The sequence below is a fragment of the Mixophyes fleayi genome, chromosome 7, assembly GCF_038048845.1.
Source record: "Mixophyes fleayi isolate aMixFle1 chromosome 7, aMixFle1.hap1, whole genome shotgun sequence".
In the NCBI taxonomy this organism is placed as follows: Eukaryota; Metazoa; Chordata; class Amphibia; order Anura; family Limnodynastidae; genus Mixophyes; species Mixophyes fleayi.
In genome coordinates, this window is record NC_134408.1 from 364038 (window position 1) to 383913 (window position 19876).

The 19876-nt window shown below is 45.9% G+C and overlaps 2 protein-coding genes across 2 annotated transcripts in view; both read left to right on the top strand.

The window, feature by feature from the left end:
• The window catches only part of STK36 (serine/threonine kinase 36), an 80968-nt gene that overhangs the window by 48131 nt on the left and 12961 nt on the right, over positions 1 to 19876 (top strand). The window contains 9 exon segments of the mRNA XM_075178704.1: positions 1758 to 1803; positions 1806 to 1842; positions 6925 to 7024; positions 7094 to 7220; positions 7308 to 7423; positions 10223 to 10327; positions 10403 to 10501; positions 10585 to 10679; positions 19046 to 19106. Coding sequence (XP_075034805.1) covers positions 1758 to 1803; positions 1806 to 1842; positions 6925 to 7024; positions 7094 to 7220; positions 7308 to 7423; positions 10223 to 10327; positions 10403 to 10501; positions 10585 to 10679; positions 19046 to 19106 — 786 coding nt within the window.
• On the top strand, positions 7501 to 10216 carry LOC142097110 (uncharacterized). The gene is made up of 2 exons (XM_075178706.1): positions 7501 to 8491; positions 8660 to 10216. Exons 1-2 carry the CDS (start codon positions 8431 to 8433, stop codon positions 9628 to 9630), a joined length of 1032 nt encoding a protein of 343 aa, XP_075034807.1. The 5' UTR covers positions 7501 to 8430; the 3' UTR covers positions 9631 to 10216.

Sequence of the window (19876 nt, forward strand, 5' to 3'; positions counted from 1 at the left end):
CCCCCCCTTCACACACACTGTACTGACATCAGCCCCCCCCCTTCACACACACTGTACTGACATCAGCCCCCCCTTCTTCACACACACTGTACTGACATCAGCCCCCCCCTTCACACACACTGTACTGACATCAGCCCCCCCCCCCTTCACACACACTGTACTGACATCAGCCCCCCCCCCTTCACACACACTGTACTGACATCGCCCCCCCCCCCTTCACACACACTGTACTGACATCAGCCCCCCCCTTCACACACACACTGTACTGACATCAGACCCCCCCCTTCACACACACTGTACTGACATCAAGCCCCCCCTTCACACACACTGTACTGACATCAGCCCCCCCCCCCTTCTTCACAGACACTGTACTGACATCAGCCCCCCCCTTCACACACACTGTACTGACATCAGCCCCCCCCCCCCCTTCTTCACACACACTGTACTGACATCAGCCCCCCCCCTTCACACACACTGTACTGACATCAGCCCCCCCTTCTTCACACACCACTGTACTGACATCAGCCCCCCCCCCCTTCACACACACTGTACTGACATCAGCCCCTTCCCCCCCCTTCACACACACTGTACTGACATCAGCCCCCCCCCCCCCCTTCACACACACTGTACTGACATCAGCCCTTCCCCCCCCTTCACACACACTGTACTGACATCAGCCCCCCCCCCCCCTTCACACACACTGTACTGACATCAGCCCCCCCCCTTCACACACACTGTACTGACATCGCCCCCCCCCCTTCACACACACTGTACTGACATCAGCCCCCCCCCTTCACACACACTGTACTGACATCAGCCCCCCCCTTCACACACAACTGTACTGACATCAGACCCCCCCCTTCACACACACTGTACTGACATCAGCCCCCCCTTCACACACACTGTACTGACATCAGCCCCCCCCCCCTTCTTCACAGACACTGTACTGACATCAGCCCCCCCTTCACACACACTGTACTGACATCAGCCCCCCCCCCCTTCTTCACACACACTGTACTGACATCAGCCCCCCCCTTCACACACACTGTACTGACATCAGCCCCCCCCTTCTTCACACACACTGTACTGACATCAGCCCCCCCCCCCTTCACACACACTGTACTGACATCAGCCCCCCCCCTTCACACACCCACATCTGTTATCAGCACCCCCACTTCGCACTTACCTGTCATCCGCTTCCAGCCGCGCTTTCTGCTCTGCTCACATGGGACGGCACCTGTCACATGGTGCACGTCCCATGTGATACTTAGGCCACGCAGAGGGGGAGGGAGGGACAGATCCGCGGCCACTAGAAGGAAGGTGGCTGGTCCCGGGGAAAGGGGCCAGCCATCTTCCTTGTTTAAAAAAAAACAAAAACGTCAGGCGGCACACGGGCGGCCTCAGGTCATCGGCCTACCGGTAAAATTCCCGGTAGTGCCTATGGCCAATCCGCCCCTGCCTGTGTTACAGATATAGATGCAACACAGCAGTAATATTAAGCTTATATTTTTAATCTCCCATTAATCATGCCTTACTAATCACAAAGGTGTCTTTCTCCTTTACTCTCTGTAACAGTTGGTTAGATACACCCTCTGGCAAATTGTATCTAACTTGTATCTTTGGTGATGAGTCTTGATCTTCAGTGAGCTGTGTGAATGTTCTTACCATCCCCCCTAAACAATAAATAAAGCAGTAGTGCCCCAGAATGTAGTATATACTTAGTATGTAGTGTACACTGCGTTTTTCTCCAACTACAGTGCTCCTGGGCTGTCTCATTCCTGGCGGATCTTTTTCTTCTGTTGAATTCTATTACTGTTTCAAGAGACATCCTGAAGCTTCCAGGTGAGATATTTGTCTACATGTATCTATCAGCAATAACACAATATCTAAATGTTACTCTTCAAATTGTACCGGTCCTGCAGAATAATTATATGTGAAATGTATGACATCAGGAGTAATGGTAGAAAGCCATAAAGATAGTATTAATTATTATTAAGTGTACCGCTTAGAGCAGGTCCTTGTAGCTCTGCCTTGATTTGGACAAGCGTCTGTGTTTAGGTCCGTAATGGAGATTCAGACAGACAAGACGAGCAGAGTATTAATACTCGGTCACTGCAGTGTACAGGAACAGAGGAGGGCCTGTACCACAGAGAGTACCCATAGTGTAGTCATTGTCCATCTCTCCTTACCCAGCTGCATAATACAGGGACTCCCATATTGTGTTTAACTTAAAAAGTTGGGTTTCAAATATTGACATTTACTATAAAACAAAGAAAAGGAGAATTCACCTAAACATAATATCTCCATAGTAAGTAAGATTTATCTCTGTTGGTTTTGTGTTGGGGGTATCTTTTAAATGCGTATTTGACTTGGGTGTCAGCAGCATGGAAACCACTACTTGGGGCACAGTAGTGGGGTATTTCTGTCCGCATCGTGCCGTTTTGGGTGTCCCATTGAATGGATGTTGTCACTGTGTATAAATCTTTACAGAGCTGTTCACAGTAATGCACCAATAGTATGACTTCATTAAGGTGACAGATTGATGATTATGTCTTTTTGTTCTGTGTAATGTCATTAATGAGGCCATTTTAGGAGTCATGTGATTTTATTAATTATGTCATCAAAAAAAGTATTGGGAATCTTTTCTGGGTCATCGCTGGCCAGGCTGGGGTCTAGATCTCTCCTCCTGCTACTGCTTTCTCTTCTACATAGATTCCATTTCTCTCTCTACTTTTTTTCTACCCTTTCTTTAAACATCCTCAAGCTGCTTATCCCCTGAAAATTCACGGCTGATCTTTTGGTTTATTGCATTCTCAAGAATACCGGTTTTTATTTTATGCTTTCTACTTTGTAGGTACATGTTTTTATGTACCCAAGTACAATTTAATTGTGTCATATTTCTTTTTCTGGGATCACTGTTATTTTTTAAAAAAAAATAGTATTGGGAGTTGCACACAAACTTCTGTTTGACTTTAAGCTTTTAGAAGATTTCATACCAGGCTTTTACTGAGTACTCTTCCCAGAACTCATGGAGAACTCTGGTGGATGATGATATTATTATTTATTTATTCATAAGGCGCCACAGATTCCGTAGCGCCGGATACAGAAGCAAGTAACAAATAGATGAGGTAATACACAGATGAGTGTGAGTAATGTTATGGGGACTTGCTCAGAGTGCAGCAAAATACATGACAAGACATACAAAGGAGTCAGACAGTTTACAGATGTGGAGCAATAGGTAGAGAGCACCTTGTCTACAAGAGCTTACATTCTAGAGGAAGGGGTGGTGAGAGACAGTAGCGCCAACTGGGAAGAGATGGAGATGGCAGACGAGGAAGAGGAGGTGATGGATAAGATGGTCAGGAGGTGGTAGGATACGAGAGCTTGAAAAGGTGGGTTAGACTGAGCGTTTGAAGGACTGAAGGTTGGGGGAGAGTCGAGTCAGACGGGGTGGGGAGTTCCAAAGAATGGGGGCAGCACGGCAGAAGTCTTGAAAGAAGGCATGGGAGGATGTAATGAGAGGTGAATTGAGACGGAGGTCAAAGGCGAAGCGGTCAGGTCAGAGATGTAAGAGGGAGAAGTGTTGGTAAGAGCTCTGTAAGTGAGGGTAAGGAGCTTGAACTGAATTCAGAAAATGGTTAGGGAGCCAGTGAAGGGATATACGCAGAGAAGTAGTGAAGAGGTGCGACAGGATAGGAAGATGAGCCTAGCTGCAGCATTCTGGTCAGGAAGGCCAGTGAGAAGGAGTTTGCAATAGTGAAGACGAGAATGATGAGTGAATGGACCAGAATTTTGGTTGCTTCCTGAGAGAGGAAGGGACGGATTTTCGTGACTTTACGGAGGAGAAAGTGGCAGGATTTGATGAGGGACTGGATATGAGAGGTAAAGCTGAGGGCAGATTCGAGGGTGACTACAAGGCAGTAGGCTTGGGTGACTGGAGAGAGAGTTATGTTGTCATCCAAGAGGGAGATATTGGGAGGGATAGTAACATTGGAGGGAGGAAAGATTATGAGCTCGGATTTGTAGATGTTGAGCTTGAGGAAGCGCTGTAACATCCAGGAAGCTGAGAAACAACTAGATACTGAAGTTAGGAAGGCGGGAGAAGGTCAGGGGAGGAAAGATAGATTAGCATAGAGGTGTTATTGGAGGCCAAACTATTGAATAACCCCTGAGAGAGGTGGGCCAAGGGCAGAGCCTTGTGGGACACCAATAGAAAGGGGAATTTGTCAAAAGCAGCAGAGTGGTCAAGGAGTACGAGAATGGAGAAGTGACCTTTGGACTTAGCTGAGAGTAAGTCACTTGTTACTTTAGCGAGGGCAGTTTCAGTTGAGTGAAGGGAATGGAAGCCAGACTAGAGAGGGTCAATAAGAGAGAAAGTGGGTCAGATGACTGAAGACAACTCGTTCAAGAGTTTTAAAAGCAATGGGAAGCAAAAATACTGGGCAATAGTTGGAGAGAGATGATGGGTCAAGGGAGGGTTTCTTGAGAATAGAGGAGATGAGAGAATGCTTAAAGGACGATAGGAAGATGGAGAGAGAGGTTAAAGAGGTGAGCAAGTTGACGACAGGCATTGGAAGAGAGGGAGTGGAGGAACTTGGAGAGGACAGGATCGAGAGGACAGGTTGTAGAAGAAGAGGAGGAGAAAAGAGAGAGGATCTCAGACATTGTTACAGGGGGGTAGGAGCCAAGGGTGACAGATTGAGCGATAGAGAGGACAGGTAGGGGGAGGTGAGTGTGTCAAGAACAGATGTCATTGTGGATATACTCAATCTTATCTTTAAAGTAGGTGGCAAAATCAAGAACGGTGATGGATGAGGGGGGGAGGAGGTGGGGGAAGACACAGTAAAGATTTAATGCTAGCGTAGAGGCATCAGGGTTTATTGGACAGGGAGGAGATAAGGGATATGGCATTTGTTTGGCAAGATGGAGATCAGAATAGTAGGAGTAAAGGATGAATTGAAAGTGGATGAAGTCAGCGATGGAGCGGGATTTCCTCCATTGGCGTTCAGAGCAGCGGGAACACTTTTGAAGGTGACGAGTAAGAGGGGAGTGTAAGGGTTGGGAGTTAGATTGGCGGAGATGGAGTGGGGCGACTGGGGCTGAACTGTCAAGAGCAACAGAGAGTGAGGAGTTGTAAAGAGTGACAGTGCCATTGGGGCAAGATAGGGAAGAAATGGGAGCGAGAAAGGGTTCTAGGGAGTATGCAAAGATGATGGGGTCAATGCTGTTGATGGGAAGCTGCGTGCAAGCGACTGGGTGGGAGAGAGGGCAAGGGATAAAGAGAGGGTAAAGGAAAGGAGATTGTGGTCAGAGAGTGGGAAGACAGAATTGGAGAAGTTGAAGATGTCACAGAGATGGGAGAACACTAGGTCCAGAGATTGACCATCACGATGGGCGGCAGAAGTTATCCATTGGGAGAGGCCATAGGAAGAAGTGTGAGTTGGGAGTTTAGAGGCAGCTGTAGTGATAGGCGAGTGGGTAAGTTTCATTTACAGGATTTGTACTACTTTTCAGTTCTAAGGTTGAATGATTGTCCTCCTTTATGTTCTACTATGTGACTATCATATTCATCCTTATTTTACCGAAATTCTACACCCAAGTTATGTAAAGTAGAAGCAGCAGAACACATTGAAATTGCAGGATTTAATAGGAACATTTAATTTGATATTACATGCATCATTATTTAACTTAAATTGCATAACCAGGTTATAATAAGAACCACAACATAGTGACATATTGCAACAAGTTAATATGATTGCAATGCTGAAATACTAGCACAGAAAAAGAATTACAACCTGACACAAAGTATGTAAAAGAAAATTATTTACTTAATTTGAAAATACAAGGTTATCACAAATACATGATTCCCTGAATATATATATATATATATATATATATATATATATATATATATATATATATGAGGGACCCTGCTTCCAGCCAGCTGCCCTTCACATAGATTCATGTATCTTAGAATCTTAACACAACAGTGTGATACGAATGAATGTCTCACTTTAAACTTCTTAAGCTGCTCCTTCAGTTTCAATGGACATAAATGATTCTCTCTGCTTAAGTCTCAGAAACCAATGCAAACTTTGGACAGTAAATGGTAGTACTTTAGATATAAAATAGGAACTGTATGTATTGTATATTGGAAGGACTTATAGTTCTTTCTTCTGATAACAGAACAAAAGACAATGCTAGCTTGTTTTAGTCCATTTTTAAGGGTTCTATCGTCTTGATCTGATCTAATGACTAGCATCATGGTCTGGGAATGAGAAAGCATGTGTCTCTCTTCAATAAAGAAACATGTATACACATGCAGTAAATGCTGAAGCCATTAGGATTCTCACACAATCTTATTCCTCCCTGGGATATCAGGTTGATATTACTGTGGTAGTGAACAGAAGCTCTCCCAGAGGTACTAGCAGCGATGCATCTTTCTTCACTCATCTACTTTAAGAGCTCTTTCCTTTAATCTACTGGTACCTTGAGGTTATAATGTTTGGCAAAGGTTCCAGGAGCTTGTAATGTGAATTATAACACAATGCATTCTAGTTAGGTGAGAATATCACTAGTCAACAATCATATACGAGAGGCTGGGTAGTCTGCAGATCTAGCCATGTGCACTGGTTCAAGTGCTACTAATAATAGTACATTGAAAGAGGAATGGTGGAGATACACCTTATCATCTGGGTGTCCAGTGTGTCAGTCATCTCGTAAAAAAAGTACCAGCCTGTGTTGGACCATAGACAATTCATACTTTTACTTTAACCAAGCTGTATCATGACTCCCCATTTGTTCCCCTTAATACTTCTTTTTGTGTGTGTGTGATCCACAATTTTATTTGTGAGTGTAACAATTGCTGTTTACTTTTACATGGCCTGATGGTCCTGGGATCATCAAATCTAATATCTTTTCTAGCAACCTGGAGACCTGTGCGGAGGATTTCCTTGAGGTGCTGCGTGACCTGTTGTTATTTCCCCCCAGTGACGAGGGCGTCTTATTAGAGCAGAGCTTACAGGTGAGGTTTCTTATCTGCTTCTTATATCATCTCATTACTTGTCATAATCATTACATCTATTGTTCACAGTGTTTGATATCTCTTTGTGAAACTGTGAACTGTGGGCCTCCAGCAGACTGTGCTGTGCTGTACAACAGCCTTCTGTCAAAGTACAAGGACGTCCTGGACAAGATCATTGAAAAGGCTCAACCTGCAGGTCAGACTTCCAGTCCTTGTCTATTCAGTCACATTGATGCTCTCTAATGTTATCATCCATTGATAAGTCCATGATTCCACTTTGTAGCTGTGACGGAAGAGAAGATCTCCGCAGAAGGACACGTCTGGCGTCACTTCACTGATGTTCTGGCTGCTGTATGTGACATCCCCGTCCTGGCAGAACACCGGCTGCTCAAAGAGAAGGTGTGGCTGGATCACGTAGTGGTGCAGACGCTATCATCAGATCATTGCAAATGTACTGATTTTTGATTTTAGTTATATTTCTGTACTGATTTCTGATACAATAGGCAAATGTTAGGAAATTTGATTTGTAACTTCTGAGACAGTATGTCATGATTTGGTTTTGTAACGTCTCTAGAGGAAATCCACAAGAAGGGTAATTAGATCTCTTTCATGTGAAGTAGCCAACACTGGTTTAGCCTGAAAACACACAGCAGGGGAGCATTACCTTCCTTTCCTGCAAGGCCTTCTGTTCTGTGTTAGAACCTGTATGAACAATGTAAACAGCTCCTGATGTGGGAAATCACAGATTAGTGTCCATTTTGTTAAGTATAAATTGCATTTAAAATCCAAGTTTAAAGAACATCTCACATCCTGATGTTAATCTTTGAATGAAATATTTCAGACTTTTTGTGGCCTGGTCGGAAAAGGGGACTGGCTGACCCCCTGCCTGGCTGTGTCAAGACTGTATGAAAACAAGCACTGTTGGACCTTGTAGTATAATTATACCATCTGTACCTTTCTGGATATCACTAATACCTCAAACTAGTGCATGTAACTGTCCTTATCAGGACTTCCTGAGCTAATAAACATCACTGCTAGGAACTTAAGGAACCCGCTTTGATGACTACTTTCCTGCTGTAATTCCTGTGATCACAGATCAGACCAAATCTAATCAATTATGTGGCTGTTGTGAGGTTGGGACCCTGCGTTTCAGTAACAACTCTCTGCCCACTACCCAGCAGCTCTGGCCAGCGTGATAGACCAGTTGGAACCATCCACAGCAACGCTGATCTATAGGAAGAGGTCAGGAGCACCATCCCAGGTGCCCAGTATGGGGTACACTAGCAGCGAGAGTTACCCTGAAGGACGCGGTTCTAGGTGCCGCTAAGGAATCCAGTGGTGGTAGCAGAAGCCCCTCCTACTGCGGTTATAGGGCGCATTTGTGAGAAAGAAAGGGGACGGTGGCAATGCAAGTCCAACCAGTGCCCAGCAACACAACAGACAGGGTGGCGTACTGTCCCTTTAGAGGTCTCTGTTCTCTCTCTCTCTCCCGTACTGTCCCTCAGAGGTCTCCGTTCTCTCTCTCTCTCTCTCCCGTACTGTCCCTCAGAGGTCTCCGTTCTCTCTCTCTCTCTCTCTCTCTCCCTCTCTCTCTCTCTCTCTCTCTCTCTCTCTCTCCCGTACTGTCTCCCAGAGGTCTCTGTTCTCTCTCTCTCTCTCTCTCTCTCTCTCTCTCCTGTACTGTCCCTCAAAGGTCTCTGTTCTCTCTCTCTCTCTCTCTCTCTCTCTCCTGTACTGTCCCTCAGAGGTCTCCGTTCTCTCTCTCTCTCTCTCTCCCATACTGTCCCTCAGAGGTCTCCGTTCTCTCTCTCTCTCTCTCTCTCTCCCGTACTGTCCCTCAGAGGTCTCTGTTCTCTCTCTCTCTCTCTCCCGTACTGTCTCTCAGAGGTCTCTGTTCTCTCTCTCTCTCTCTCTCTCTCTCTCTCCCATACTGTCCCTCAGAGGTCTCCGTTCTATCTCTCTCCCGTACTGTCCCTCAAAGGTCTCTGTTCTCTCTCTCTCTCTCTCTCTCTCTCCTGTACTGTCCCTCAAAGGTCTCTGTTCTCTCTCTCTCTCTCTCTCTCTCCTGTACTGTCCCTCAGAGGTCTCCGTTCTCTCTCTCTCTCTCTCTCCCATACTGTCCCTCAGAGGTCTCCGTTCTCTCTCTCTCTCTCTCTCTCTCTCCCGTACTGTCCCTCAGAGGTCTCCGTTCTCTCTCTCTCTCTCTCTCTCTCTCCCGTACTGTCCCTCAGAGGTCTCTGTTCTCTCTCTCTCTCTCTCCTGTACTGTCCCTCAGAGGTCTCTGTTCTCTCTCTCTCTCTCCCTCTCCTGTACTGTCCCTCAGAGGTCTCTGTTCTCTCTCTCTCTCTCTCTCTCTCCCGTACTGTCCCTCAGAGGTCTCTGTTCTCTCTCTCTCTCTCTCTCTCCCGTACTGTCCCTCAGAGGTCTCTGCTCTCTCTCTCTCTCTCTCTCTCTCTCCCGTACTGTCCCTCAGAGGTCTCTGTTCTCTCTCTCTCTCTCTCTCTCTCTCTCTCCCGTACTGTCCCTCAGAGGTCTCTGTTCTCTCTCTCTCTCTCCCCCGTACTGTCCCTCAGAGGTCTCATGTCTTCTGCACTCTCGCTTCCTAATCCTTCTTCATATCTGCATTGTGTTTGTGGGTAAGGTCAGAGGAACCAGACATTATTATGGGGCAGCTTGTCCTTACTGTGGCACACTTTCAGTATTGTTGTAAAGCTAATTTAGTAAATGTGGAGGGAGTGACATTAAGTGTACTGCTTAGGTCTGGTAAGGAAACATAGAACATTCCTCTCGTACCCCCTTCTCAATGGTCATTCAGTCAAAGACACTGTCTGACAATATCAGGAAAGATTCTTGACCAGCAGACAAAAGCTCTTTCAGACTCTCTGTGAAGAGTCAAAATAAAAGGTCAAAAGGAGTCCCCTGCTTATGTGCTGATGCCATTCAATCATCTATTATCAATAATCTGATTTTCAACAGGTATTGTCCTACGTTTAGTGCATAATATCAGAATATCTTTATTCTTTTCTTGATTATGATTTCCCCCTATGTGTATCCGGCTTATCACAAAAGCCTAATGTAATCTTATCTATGGAAAAGAGCAGTTTTAGAAGTGAAAACTACAGTGGCTCTGCAGGTATGTTAGCAATGTCCTATATGATGCCACCATCAGAGGGTCCACTATCATTTTGTCTCTTACAGGTATCGCTCTATGTTTCGGAGACATTCCTTGCAGACTCCGGAGCACTCTTTACGCGTTTTGTCACAAGATTGACAACCTCTCCCTGCATTCTAAGCCAACTCAAGGTAATTCAGGCTTTTTCTGGATCTTCACCTCCTACATTTGTGACTAATTGGCTGAGGTTGTTATTTTCTTGACAGGTCTTGTATAGCTGTTGTCATGCTAGCCTTGATGTCTGTAACCGACTGGCTAAGGACACGGGGGCCCTGCAGTCTGTCGTTTCCTTCCTCCATGGAGAGGTGAGCCTAGAAAGGAGGGATATCAGACCAGAATAAGAGAGGTTAGGAAGATCCCACTTTAACCTGTTTTCGTTTCCTTCCAGGTCCATCTCTGGGATGTGTCTCACATTCATACAGCAGAACTGAGCCTTCTCGTGATCTCGTTACTGGCTCTCCGGCTGCAGTCCCTACCCGATGAGTGAGTTTCTTTTCCCTCTTCTTCCCAGACTACTGTTATTATCTTCTCTGGAGTAAGGTACAAGTACATCTAAAACACATTGTGTAGCACTCGTCTTCTCCCACTCATTGTGAAAGTGTCTAGTAAGGAAACAAAGTGAAATATCAGGATTACCTCCTACAGCATAAAACAGGACAACTTATTTCACCATAATGTCCCTTTATTTGTCTGGAATCATTTGCTTTGACGAGTGGGCCTTTAACGAGATAAATGGATGCCGACCACACACATGATATGATAACTGCAAATTACCTTGATATCCACGTGTGTGTCATGCCCAGGAATACTTCCAGTAAAGTCCATTGCAGGTCATCCCAATTGTAAAGCAGTGGGGAGTATGCTGGCACTATGTAAATATATGTTAGTAATACTTATCTCTATGATTAGACAATAAGCTAGTCGCACACCAAAACATTGTGTGGAAATGGGCATCTAACCACCTATAAAGATCACATAATAATTAACGATGAGCGGGCTCGGATTATCGCAATCCGAGCCCACCCGAACAGTGCAGATCCGAGGGCGATCCGAGCACTGTTCGGGTATTTCCGGCAGGGAGAAACAGTGAAAACGAGGCTCTGACTCCAAATCCTGCCGTCGGATCTCGCGATACTCGGATTCTATAAATTCCCCGCTTGCCGCCGCCATCTTCAGTCGGGCATTGATCAGGGTAGCGTGAGGTTGGGTTTTGTTAGTGGTGCTGTGTCCTGCTGAGTCCAGTGGTGCTTTGTCCTGTGCTCTGTCCTGCTGAGTCCAGTGGTGCTTTGTCCTGTGCTCTGTCCTGCTGAGTCCAGTGGTGCTGTGTCCTGTGCTGTGTCCTGCTGAGTCCAGTGGTGCTGTGTCCTGTGCTCTGTCCTGCTGAGTCCAGTGGTGCTGTGTCCTGTGCTGTGTCCTGCTGAGTCCAGTGGTGCTGTGTCCAGTGCTCTGTCCTGCTGAGTCCAGTGGTGCTGCCTGTGTCCTGTGCTCTGTTCTGCTGAGTCCAGTGGTGCTGTGTCCTGTGCTGTGTCCTGCTGAGTCCAGTGGTGCTGTGTCCTGTGCTCTGTCCTGCTGAGTCCAGTGGTGCTGTGTCCTGTGCTGTGTCCTGCTGAGTCCAGTGGTGCTGTGTCCAGTGCTCTGTCCTGCTGAGTCCAGTGGTGCTGCCTGTGTCCTGTGCTCTGTTCTGCTGAGTCCAGTGGTGCTGTGTCCTGTGCTCTGTCCTGCTGAGTCCAGTGGTGCTGTGTCCTGTGCTCTGTCCTGCTGAGTCCAGTGGTGCTGTGTCCTGTGCTCTGTCCTGCTGAGTCCAGTGGTGCTGCCTGTGTCCTGTGCTCTGTCCTGCTGAGTCCAGTGGTGCTGCCTGTGTCCTGTGCTCTGTTCTGCTGAGTCCAGTGGTGCTGTGTCCTGTGCTCTGTCCTGCTGAGTCCAGTGGTGCTGCCTGTGTCCTGTGCTCTGTCCTGCTGAGTCCAGTGGTGCTGTGTCCTGTGCTCTGTCATGCTGAGTCCAGTGGTGCTGTGTCCTGTGCTCTGTCCTGCTGAGTCCAGTGGTGCTTTGTCCTGTGCTCTGTCCTGCTGAGTCCAGTGGTGCTGCCTGTGTCCTGTGCTCTGTCCTGCTGAGTCCAGTGGTGCTGCCTGTGTCCTGTGCTCTGTCCTGCTGAGTCCATTGTTATAAAAAAAATTCTAAAAAAATTATACAAAAATAATAAAAAAAAATTAATCAAAAAAGTATAAAAAAAATTCTACTGCAATATCTAACTACGTTCACTGTTCCTGCAGTCCAGAAATATTAGTACTGCAATATTTAACTATGTTCACTGTTCCTGCAGTCCAGAAATATTAGTACTGCAATATTAAACTACGTTCACTGATCCTGCAGTCCAGAAATATTAGTACTGCAATATTTAACTACGTTCACTGTTCCTGCAGTCCAGAAATATTATTACTGCAATATTAAACTATGTTCACTGTTCCTGCAGTCCAGAAATATTATTACTTCAATATTAAACTACGTTCACTGTTCCTGCAGTCCAGAAATATTAGTACTGCAATATTAAACTACGTTCACTGTTCCTGCAGTCCAGAAATATTAGTACTGCAATATTAAACTACGTTCACTGTTCCTGCAGTCCAGAAATATTAGTACTGCAATATTTAACTACGTTCACTGTTACTGCAGTCCAGAAATATTAGTACTGCAATATTAAACTACGTTCACTGTTCCTGCAGTCCAGAAATATTAGTACTGCAATATTTAACTATGTTCACTGTTCCTGCAGTCCAGAAATATTAGTACTGCAATATTAAACTACGTTCACTGATCCTGCAGTCCAGAAATATTAGTACTGCAATATTAAACTACGTTCACTGATCCTGCAGTCCAGAAATATTATTACTTCGATATTAAACTAAGTTCACTGTTCCTGCAGTCCAGAAATATTATTACTTCGATATTAAACTACTTTCACTGTTCCTGCAGTCCAGAAATATTATTACTTCGATATTAAACTACGTTCACTGTTCCTGCAGTATAAAGGAATTTGTACTGCTGTATAACTCCAGTCCAGTGGTACTGTCCTGTGCCGCATATAATTGTTAAAGGCTTTGCCGGGTGTGTGTGGCTTAGGGGTACGCTCTCTTGTGCTACATATAATGGAGTACAAAAATTTGGAGGATAAAGTAGGGAAAGATCAAGACCCACTTCCTCCTAATGCTGAAGCTGCTGCCACTAGTCATGACATAGACGATGAAATGCCATCAACGTCGTCTGCCAAGCCCGATGCCCAATCTCCTTGTAGAGGGCATGTAAAATCCAAAAAGCCAAAGTTCACTAAAATTAGCAAAAAAAGGAAATTAAAATCATCTGAGGAGAAACGTAAACTTGCCAATATGCCATTTACGACACGGAGTGGCAAGGAACGGCTTAGGCCCTGGCCCGTGTTCATGACTAGTGGTTCAGCTTCACCCAAGGATCTAAGCCCTCCTCCTCCTCCCCCCCCTCTAAAAAATTTAAGTTAAGCTGTCATCAACAACACAGCAAACAACTCTGCCTTCTAAAGAGATGTCATCACAAATCCCCAAGGCGAGTCCAGGGGTGTTGGTGGTTGCGAAGCCTCTCCTTCCCATCACTGTACGGGAAGAGGTGGCTCCTTCCACCATTTGCAGCACGCCCTCTGCATATGCTGGAAGGATCACCCACAGTCCAGTTACAGATTTGGCTAATGAAGGTGTGAATGTTGTACACCGGGAGGAGGATATTGATGTAGCTGGCGCTGAGGAGGAACTTGACGAGGAGGATGCTGATGTGGTTATCTTAAATGAGGCACCAGGGGAGGAAACAGTTGTTGTCCATGGGATGAAAAAGCCCATCGTCATGCCTGGGCAGAAGACCAAAAAATCCACCTCTTTCTATCCCAATCCGGACAATAAATGTATGGCCATATGTAACTCATGTAAAGCTCAAATAAGCAGGGGTAAGGATCTTGGCCACCTAGGGACATCCTCCCTTATACGTCGCCTGAAGAACCTTCATAATTCAGTGTTTAGTTCAGGACCTTTGGCTAGGACCGTCAGCAGTCCAGGGACACCTAAATCCCTTGGTCCTGTTGTATCCACACCAGCAACACCCTCCTTGTCAATTTCCTCCTCGATCTCGATTGTAGATAGTCCTGCAGGCCATGTCACCGGCATGACTGAGTCCTCTTCAATCCGGGATTCTTCCGGAGGATCCTGCAGCGCTACGCCTACTACTGCCGCTGCTGCTGTTGCTACTGGTAGTCGGTCATCTTCCCAGAGGGGAAGTCGTAAGAACGCTACGTCCTTCACTAAACAGTTGACCGTACAACAGTTGTTTGCCATGAGCACGAAGTACAACAGTAGTCATCCTATTGCAAAGCGGATAACTGCGGCCGTAACAGCTATGTTGGTGTTAGACGTGCGTCCGGTGTCCGCCATCAGTGTAGTGGGATTTAGACGGTTGATGGAGGTATTGTGTCTCCGGTACCAAATCCCGTCGAGATTCCACTTCACTAGGCAGGCGATACCCGGGATGTACAGAGAAGTACGAAAAAGTGTCCTCAGTGCTCTGAAAAATGCGGTTGTACCCACTGTCCACTTAACCACGGACATGTGGACAAGTGGTTCAGGGCAAACTAAGGACTATATGACTGTGACAGCCCACTGGGTAGATGCATCGCCTTCCGCAGCAGCAGCATCAGTAGCAGCATCTCCAAAACGCCTTCTCGTTCCAAGGCAGGCAACGTTGTGTATCACCGGTTTTAATAAGAGGCACAACACTGACAGCCTCTTAGAGAAACTGAGGGAAATAATCTCGCAGTGGCTTACACCACTTACACTCTCCTGGGGATTTGTGGTGTCGGACAACGCCAGTAACATTGTGCGGGCATTACATATGGGCAATTTCACGTGCCATGTTTTGCCCACACAATAAATTTGGTGGTGCAGCATTACCTGAAGAGTGACAGGGGTGTGCAGGATATGCTTGCGGTGGCCCGCAAAATTGCTGGACACTTTCGGCATTCTGCCACTGCCTACCGCAGACTCGAGCAACATCAAAAAAGCCTGAACCTGCCCTGCCATCACCTCAAACAAGAGGTTGTGACGCGCTGGAACTCCACCCTCTATATGCTGCAGAGGATGGAGGAGCAGCAAAAGGCCATTCAAGCCAACACAGCCACCTACGACATAGGCAAAGGAGTGGGGATGTGCCTGAGTCAAGCGCAGTGGAGACTGATTTCCGTGTTGTGCAAGGTTCTCCAGCCATTTGAACTTGCCACACGAGAAGTCAGTTCCGACACTGCCAGCTTGAGTCAGGTCATTCCCCTGATCAGGCTGTTGCAGAAGCAGCTGGAGAAAGTGAGGGAGGAGCTGGTAAACCATTGCGATTCCACAAAGCATGTAGCTCTTGTGGATGAAGCCCTTCGTACGCTTTGCCAGGATCCGAGGTCAGAGGATATCATTCTGGCCACCGTGCTCGATCCTCGGTTTAAAGCGTATGTTGTGTCTCTGTTTCTGGCGGACATAAGTCTACAGCGGTGCAGGACCGTGACATGCCAACAGCTCCTCCTTCATTTTCTTCCACACCTGTGGCTGCGAGGAAACAGCTAAGATTTCATAAACGACCCGCTGGCGGGGATGCTGAGAACATCTGGTCCGGACTGAAGGACCTACCAACCATTGCAGACATGTCTACTGTCGCTGCATTGGATACTGTCACCATTGAAAAAATGGTGGAGGATTACTTTGCTGACACCATCCAAGTAGACATGTCAGACAGTCCATATTGTTACTGGCAGGAAAAAAAGGCAGTTTGGAAGCCCCTGTACAAACTGGCTCTATTTTACCTGAGTTGTCCCCCCTCCAGTGTGTACTCCGAAAGAGTTTTAGTGCAACCTGGTCAGTGAGCGGCGAAGGAGGTTGCTTCCGCAAAACGTTGAGAAGATAATGTTCATAAAAATGAATTATCAATTCTTCAATCAAGACCAGCACTGCCCTCCAGATAGTACAGAGGGACCTGTGATTGTGGAGTCCAGCGGGGACGAATTGATAATGTGTGAGGAGGAGGAAGTACACACTGAAGGGGGCGAGGAATCAGAGGATGAGGACGACATCTTGCCTCAGTAGAGCCAGTTTAGTCTGTACAGGGAAAGATGAATTGCTTTTTTTGTGTGGGGGTCCAAACAAACCAATCATTTCAGCCACAGTTTTGTAGGCCCTGCTGCTGAAATGATTGGTTTGTTAAAGTGTGCATGTCCTATTTCACCAGCATAAGGGTGTGTGGGAGGGCCCAAGGACAATTCCATCTTGCACCTCTTTTTTTGCCATTATGTGCTCTTTGGGGCCTAGTTTTTCAAACTGCCATCCTGTCTGCCACTGCAGTGCCACTCCTAGATGGGCCACGTGTTTGTGCCGCCCACTTGTGACGCTTAGCTTAGACATCCAGCTACCTCGGTGCAACCTTTTGGACTAAAAACAATATTGTGAGGTGTTCAGAATAGACTGTAAATTAGTGGAAATGATTGTTATTGAGGTTAATAATAGTGTAGGAGTGAAAAAAAATAAAATATGGATTTTAGCACTTTTTATGATTTTTTTAAAAAAAATCAGAACCCAAAATCAGAACCAAAACCTTGAGTGGGGTGTTTTGGCAAAACCAATCAGAACCCAAAACCTCAAGCTAATCAGAACCCAAAACACGAAAAAGTGGCCGGTGCACACCCCTAATAATAATGTTAAAACGAGGAATCTTCATTGGTTCTTGTCTAACAGTTGGATTGTTTTGTGCTGTTTATATTCAGTCAGTTCAGAAATGACTATGTGAGGGCTGGTTCCCGGGTTCAGCGCCTATAGAAAATCATTACCTTTTGTCACATTACACCATGGACATTGAAATAAATTAAATCAAACGTTTTCCAGCTCTATTTACATATTTCACCTTACAACATCCAGCTAAGGAAAAAAAGGCAACAGTTCTGGAAAGTAGTAAATAATGAAATCTAGAATAACAGGTGTGGAAAAGTGATCAGTCCCCTGATCTAATACCTTGTTGAGCCGCCTTCTGCTGTAATTACAGCCATCAGTCTGTTTGGCTATGTCTATATCAGCGTTGTGCACCTAGATTGGGGCATATATGCCATTCTTCCGTGCAGAATTGGTTAAGTTCAGTCAAATTTCTCTCTCTCCAAGTCCATCCAGAGATTTTTGGAGATCGTATTTAGGTCAGGGCTCCAGCTTGGCCTGGTAAGGACATTCACCTTCCTATCCTTGAGCCACTGCTGGTCTTGGCAGTATGTTCAGGGTCGTTGTCGTGCTGGTAGGGGAACCACCAGCCCATAGCCAGCTGTCTAGCAGAGGACCGCAGGTTTTCCTCTAGAATTTATCTAGAAAGCCTACCAACCATCTACTTAACCCCCATCTCCTCCGTTCAGCTCGTCCTCCCTTCTCTCCTCTTGCCTCAACTGGCTCCTCTTGTGCCTGGTCTGTTTACCCTCCCTTAGGATGTAAGCTCGTATGAGCAGGGCCCCCTCCCCTCCTGTCTCCATACCTGTTCTTCCGCTCCGTCTTTACTGCATATGACTGGCCAGTGTTTCTGAAGTATTGGTACTTTTTGTTCATTGTTCTGTATGGTGTCACCCTGTATTGTCTACTGTTAGTACTGTGTGCGGCGCTGCGGATACCTTGTGGCACCTAACAAATAAATGATGATAATAATAATAATAATAATAATAATATAATTTGGGTGCACTTGGCAGCATCCATCCTCCATTTAATCCTGAACAGTCGCTCTGTCCTGCTGAAGAGAAACACCCCCACAACATAACGTTGCCACCACAATACTTCACAATAGGTATGGTGGGTTTTGGGTTCTGCACTGTATTTGGTTTGTGCCAAACATAGCTCTTGGAGTTCAGTCCACAAAAAGCCTTTGAAATCCTTTTGTATCCTTCTCCTAACTTGTGCCTTTCCACAACCCTATCTCTGAGCCCTTTCCAACCATGGTGAATTCTTTGCCTTGCCGTGCACTACCAGTAGTGGAGTCCTCAAAGAACAGCCAGTTTTATTCTGAAGAAATCAAAACCACTACAATTGATATAAGGTGGTTGTCAATTAAACTGTTGTGTGATCTGGAAGGTCATTGGTTGAACCTTAGAATGTCTCTAATGTTTACTCTAAGACAGCGGTTCTTAACTCCAGACCTCACGCACCCCCAACAGCTCATGTTTCCAGGTTTTCTTTAATCATGCACAGATGACTTAGTCTTCTTGGCTGTGTCGGTAATTATCCTACCAGTGCCAAAGACAGAAATCCTCAAAACGGGTGCATGAAGTTAAGAAGCACTGCTCTAAGGGTATGATCAGTTATCCACACCAGGTATTCTATCAATTAAATTATATTAATTGTTAAGAATTTTCGTAAATGTTATTTTCACTTTGATGTTGAGGGTTATAATGTGTTAATACAGCTGGAAAAGTTTGATTTAATTTATTTAAATTTCCATGGTGTAATGTGACAAAAGGTAGTACTTTTGACAGGGTATTTTCTATGGACGCTGTAGAAATGCGTGTGGGATTTTCAGCGCTATGCCGCCGATCCATAACTTAGATTTGGGTTGTGTGTCAGCCAGGTCCCCATTGTCAAGGGAAGACGGGGAACTTCGGTGTACCTGCTGATAGATGGACTCTTCCCAGTGTATCTCCCATTCCATATAATGAGTCATCAACACCCTGTCAGTGAGGAATCGGGGGGGCCCTGGTCACCATTTACATTTATCAGTATGATGATGAGTTTTGTTGGGTTAGTTGTAATGTGCATATGTTAATCTTGATCGTCTCTTTGCAGGGTGTTACGTTTGGTAAATGTGCTCTCTCCTCTTCTCACATGTGATATTCCAACTCTTGTGGTGAGTCACCATTTATTAGGACAAATTGCACCTTCTTTCTCTGTATAGCAGAATTGTCTGTTGGGGATGATATACAACATAGAAGGATTATTGTTATTGAGGTAAGATGATCAGCTCTGTTTTGGACATGTTGAGCTTTAGGTAGCATTGGGTCATCTATGTGGTATGATAGCACAGAGGACGTACAGAAGGGGAGGAGACCTAGATTATAGTGTTGTCAGCGTAGAGCTGATACTGGAGACTAAATGAGCAGACGTGTACAGTGAGAACATAGTGCTGAGGACACAGCCCTGAGGGAACCCAATAGATGAGTGTGTGGAGGGTGGATGTGCCAGAGGAAAGGAACCAGTAAAGAACTGTGAAGGGTGTTATCACCAGTGTAGAAAGCAGCAAACAGGTCCAGAAGGCTGAGTATGGAGACTTTGCGGGAAGTAGATTGTTGTCACTATTGTTTGGGCAGTCTTGTTGGGATGTTGGGTATGGACGATGGAAAGTGAACAGAAGCCAAGTAGTTTGGAGTCAAATTCTAGCATATGAAGCCAAATTTCTTATCTTTCCAGTCATTTGGCTCCTCTGACCACTAGGTCAGGCTTGCACGATGTAGTCCTTTGCATCCTTGTGGATTTTGGATTCAAAGTATGATCTCCTAGATTACTTGGAGGTAGATAATTGATTAATTAGATGCATGGTGCTGAGGATTCCTGGGCCTGGTTGGGGTTGTTTCCAAAGCCCACCTGCCTCCAGTCCTCGCGCAGAGCTTCCTGGTAAAT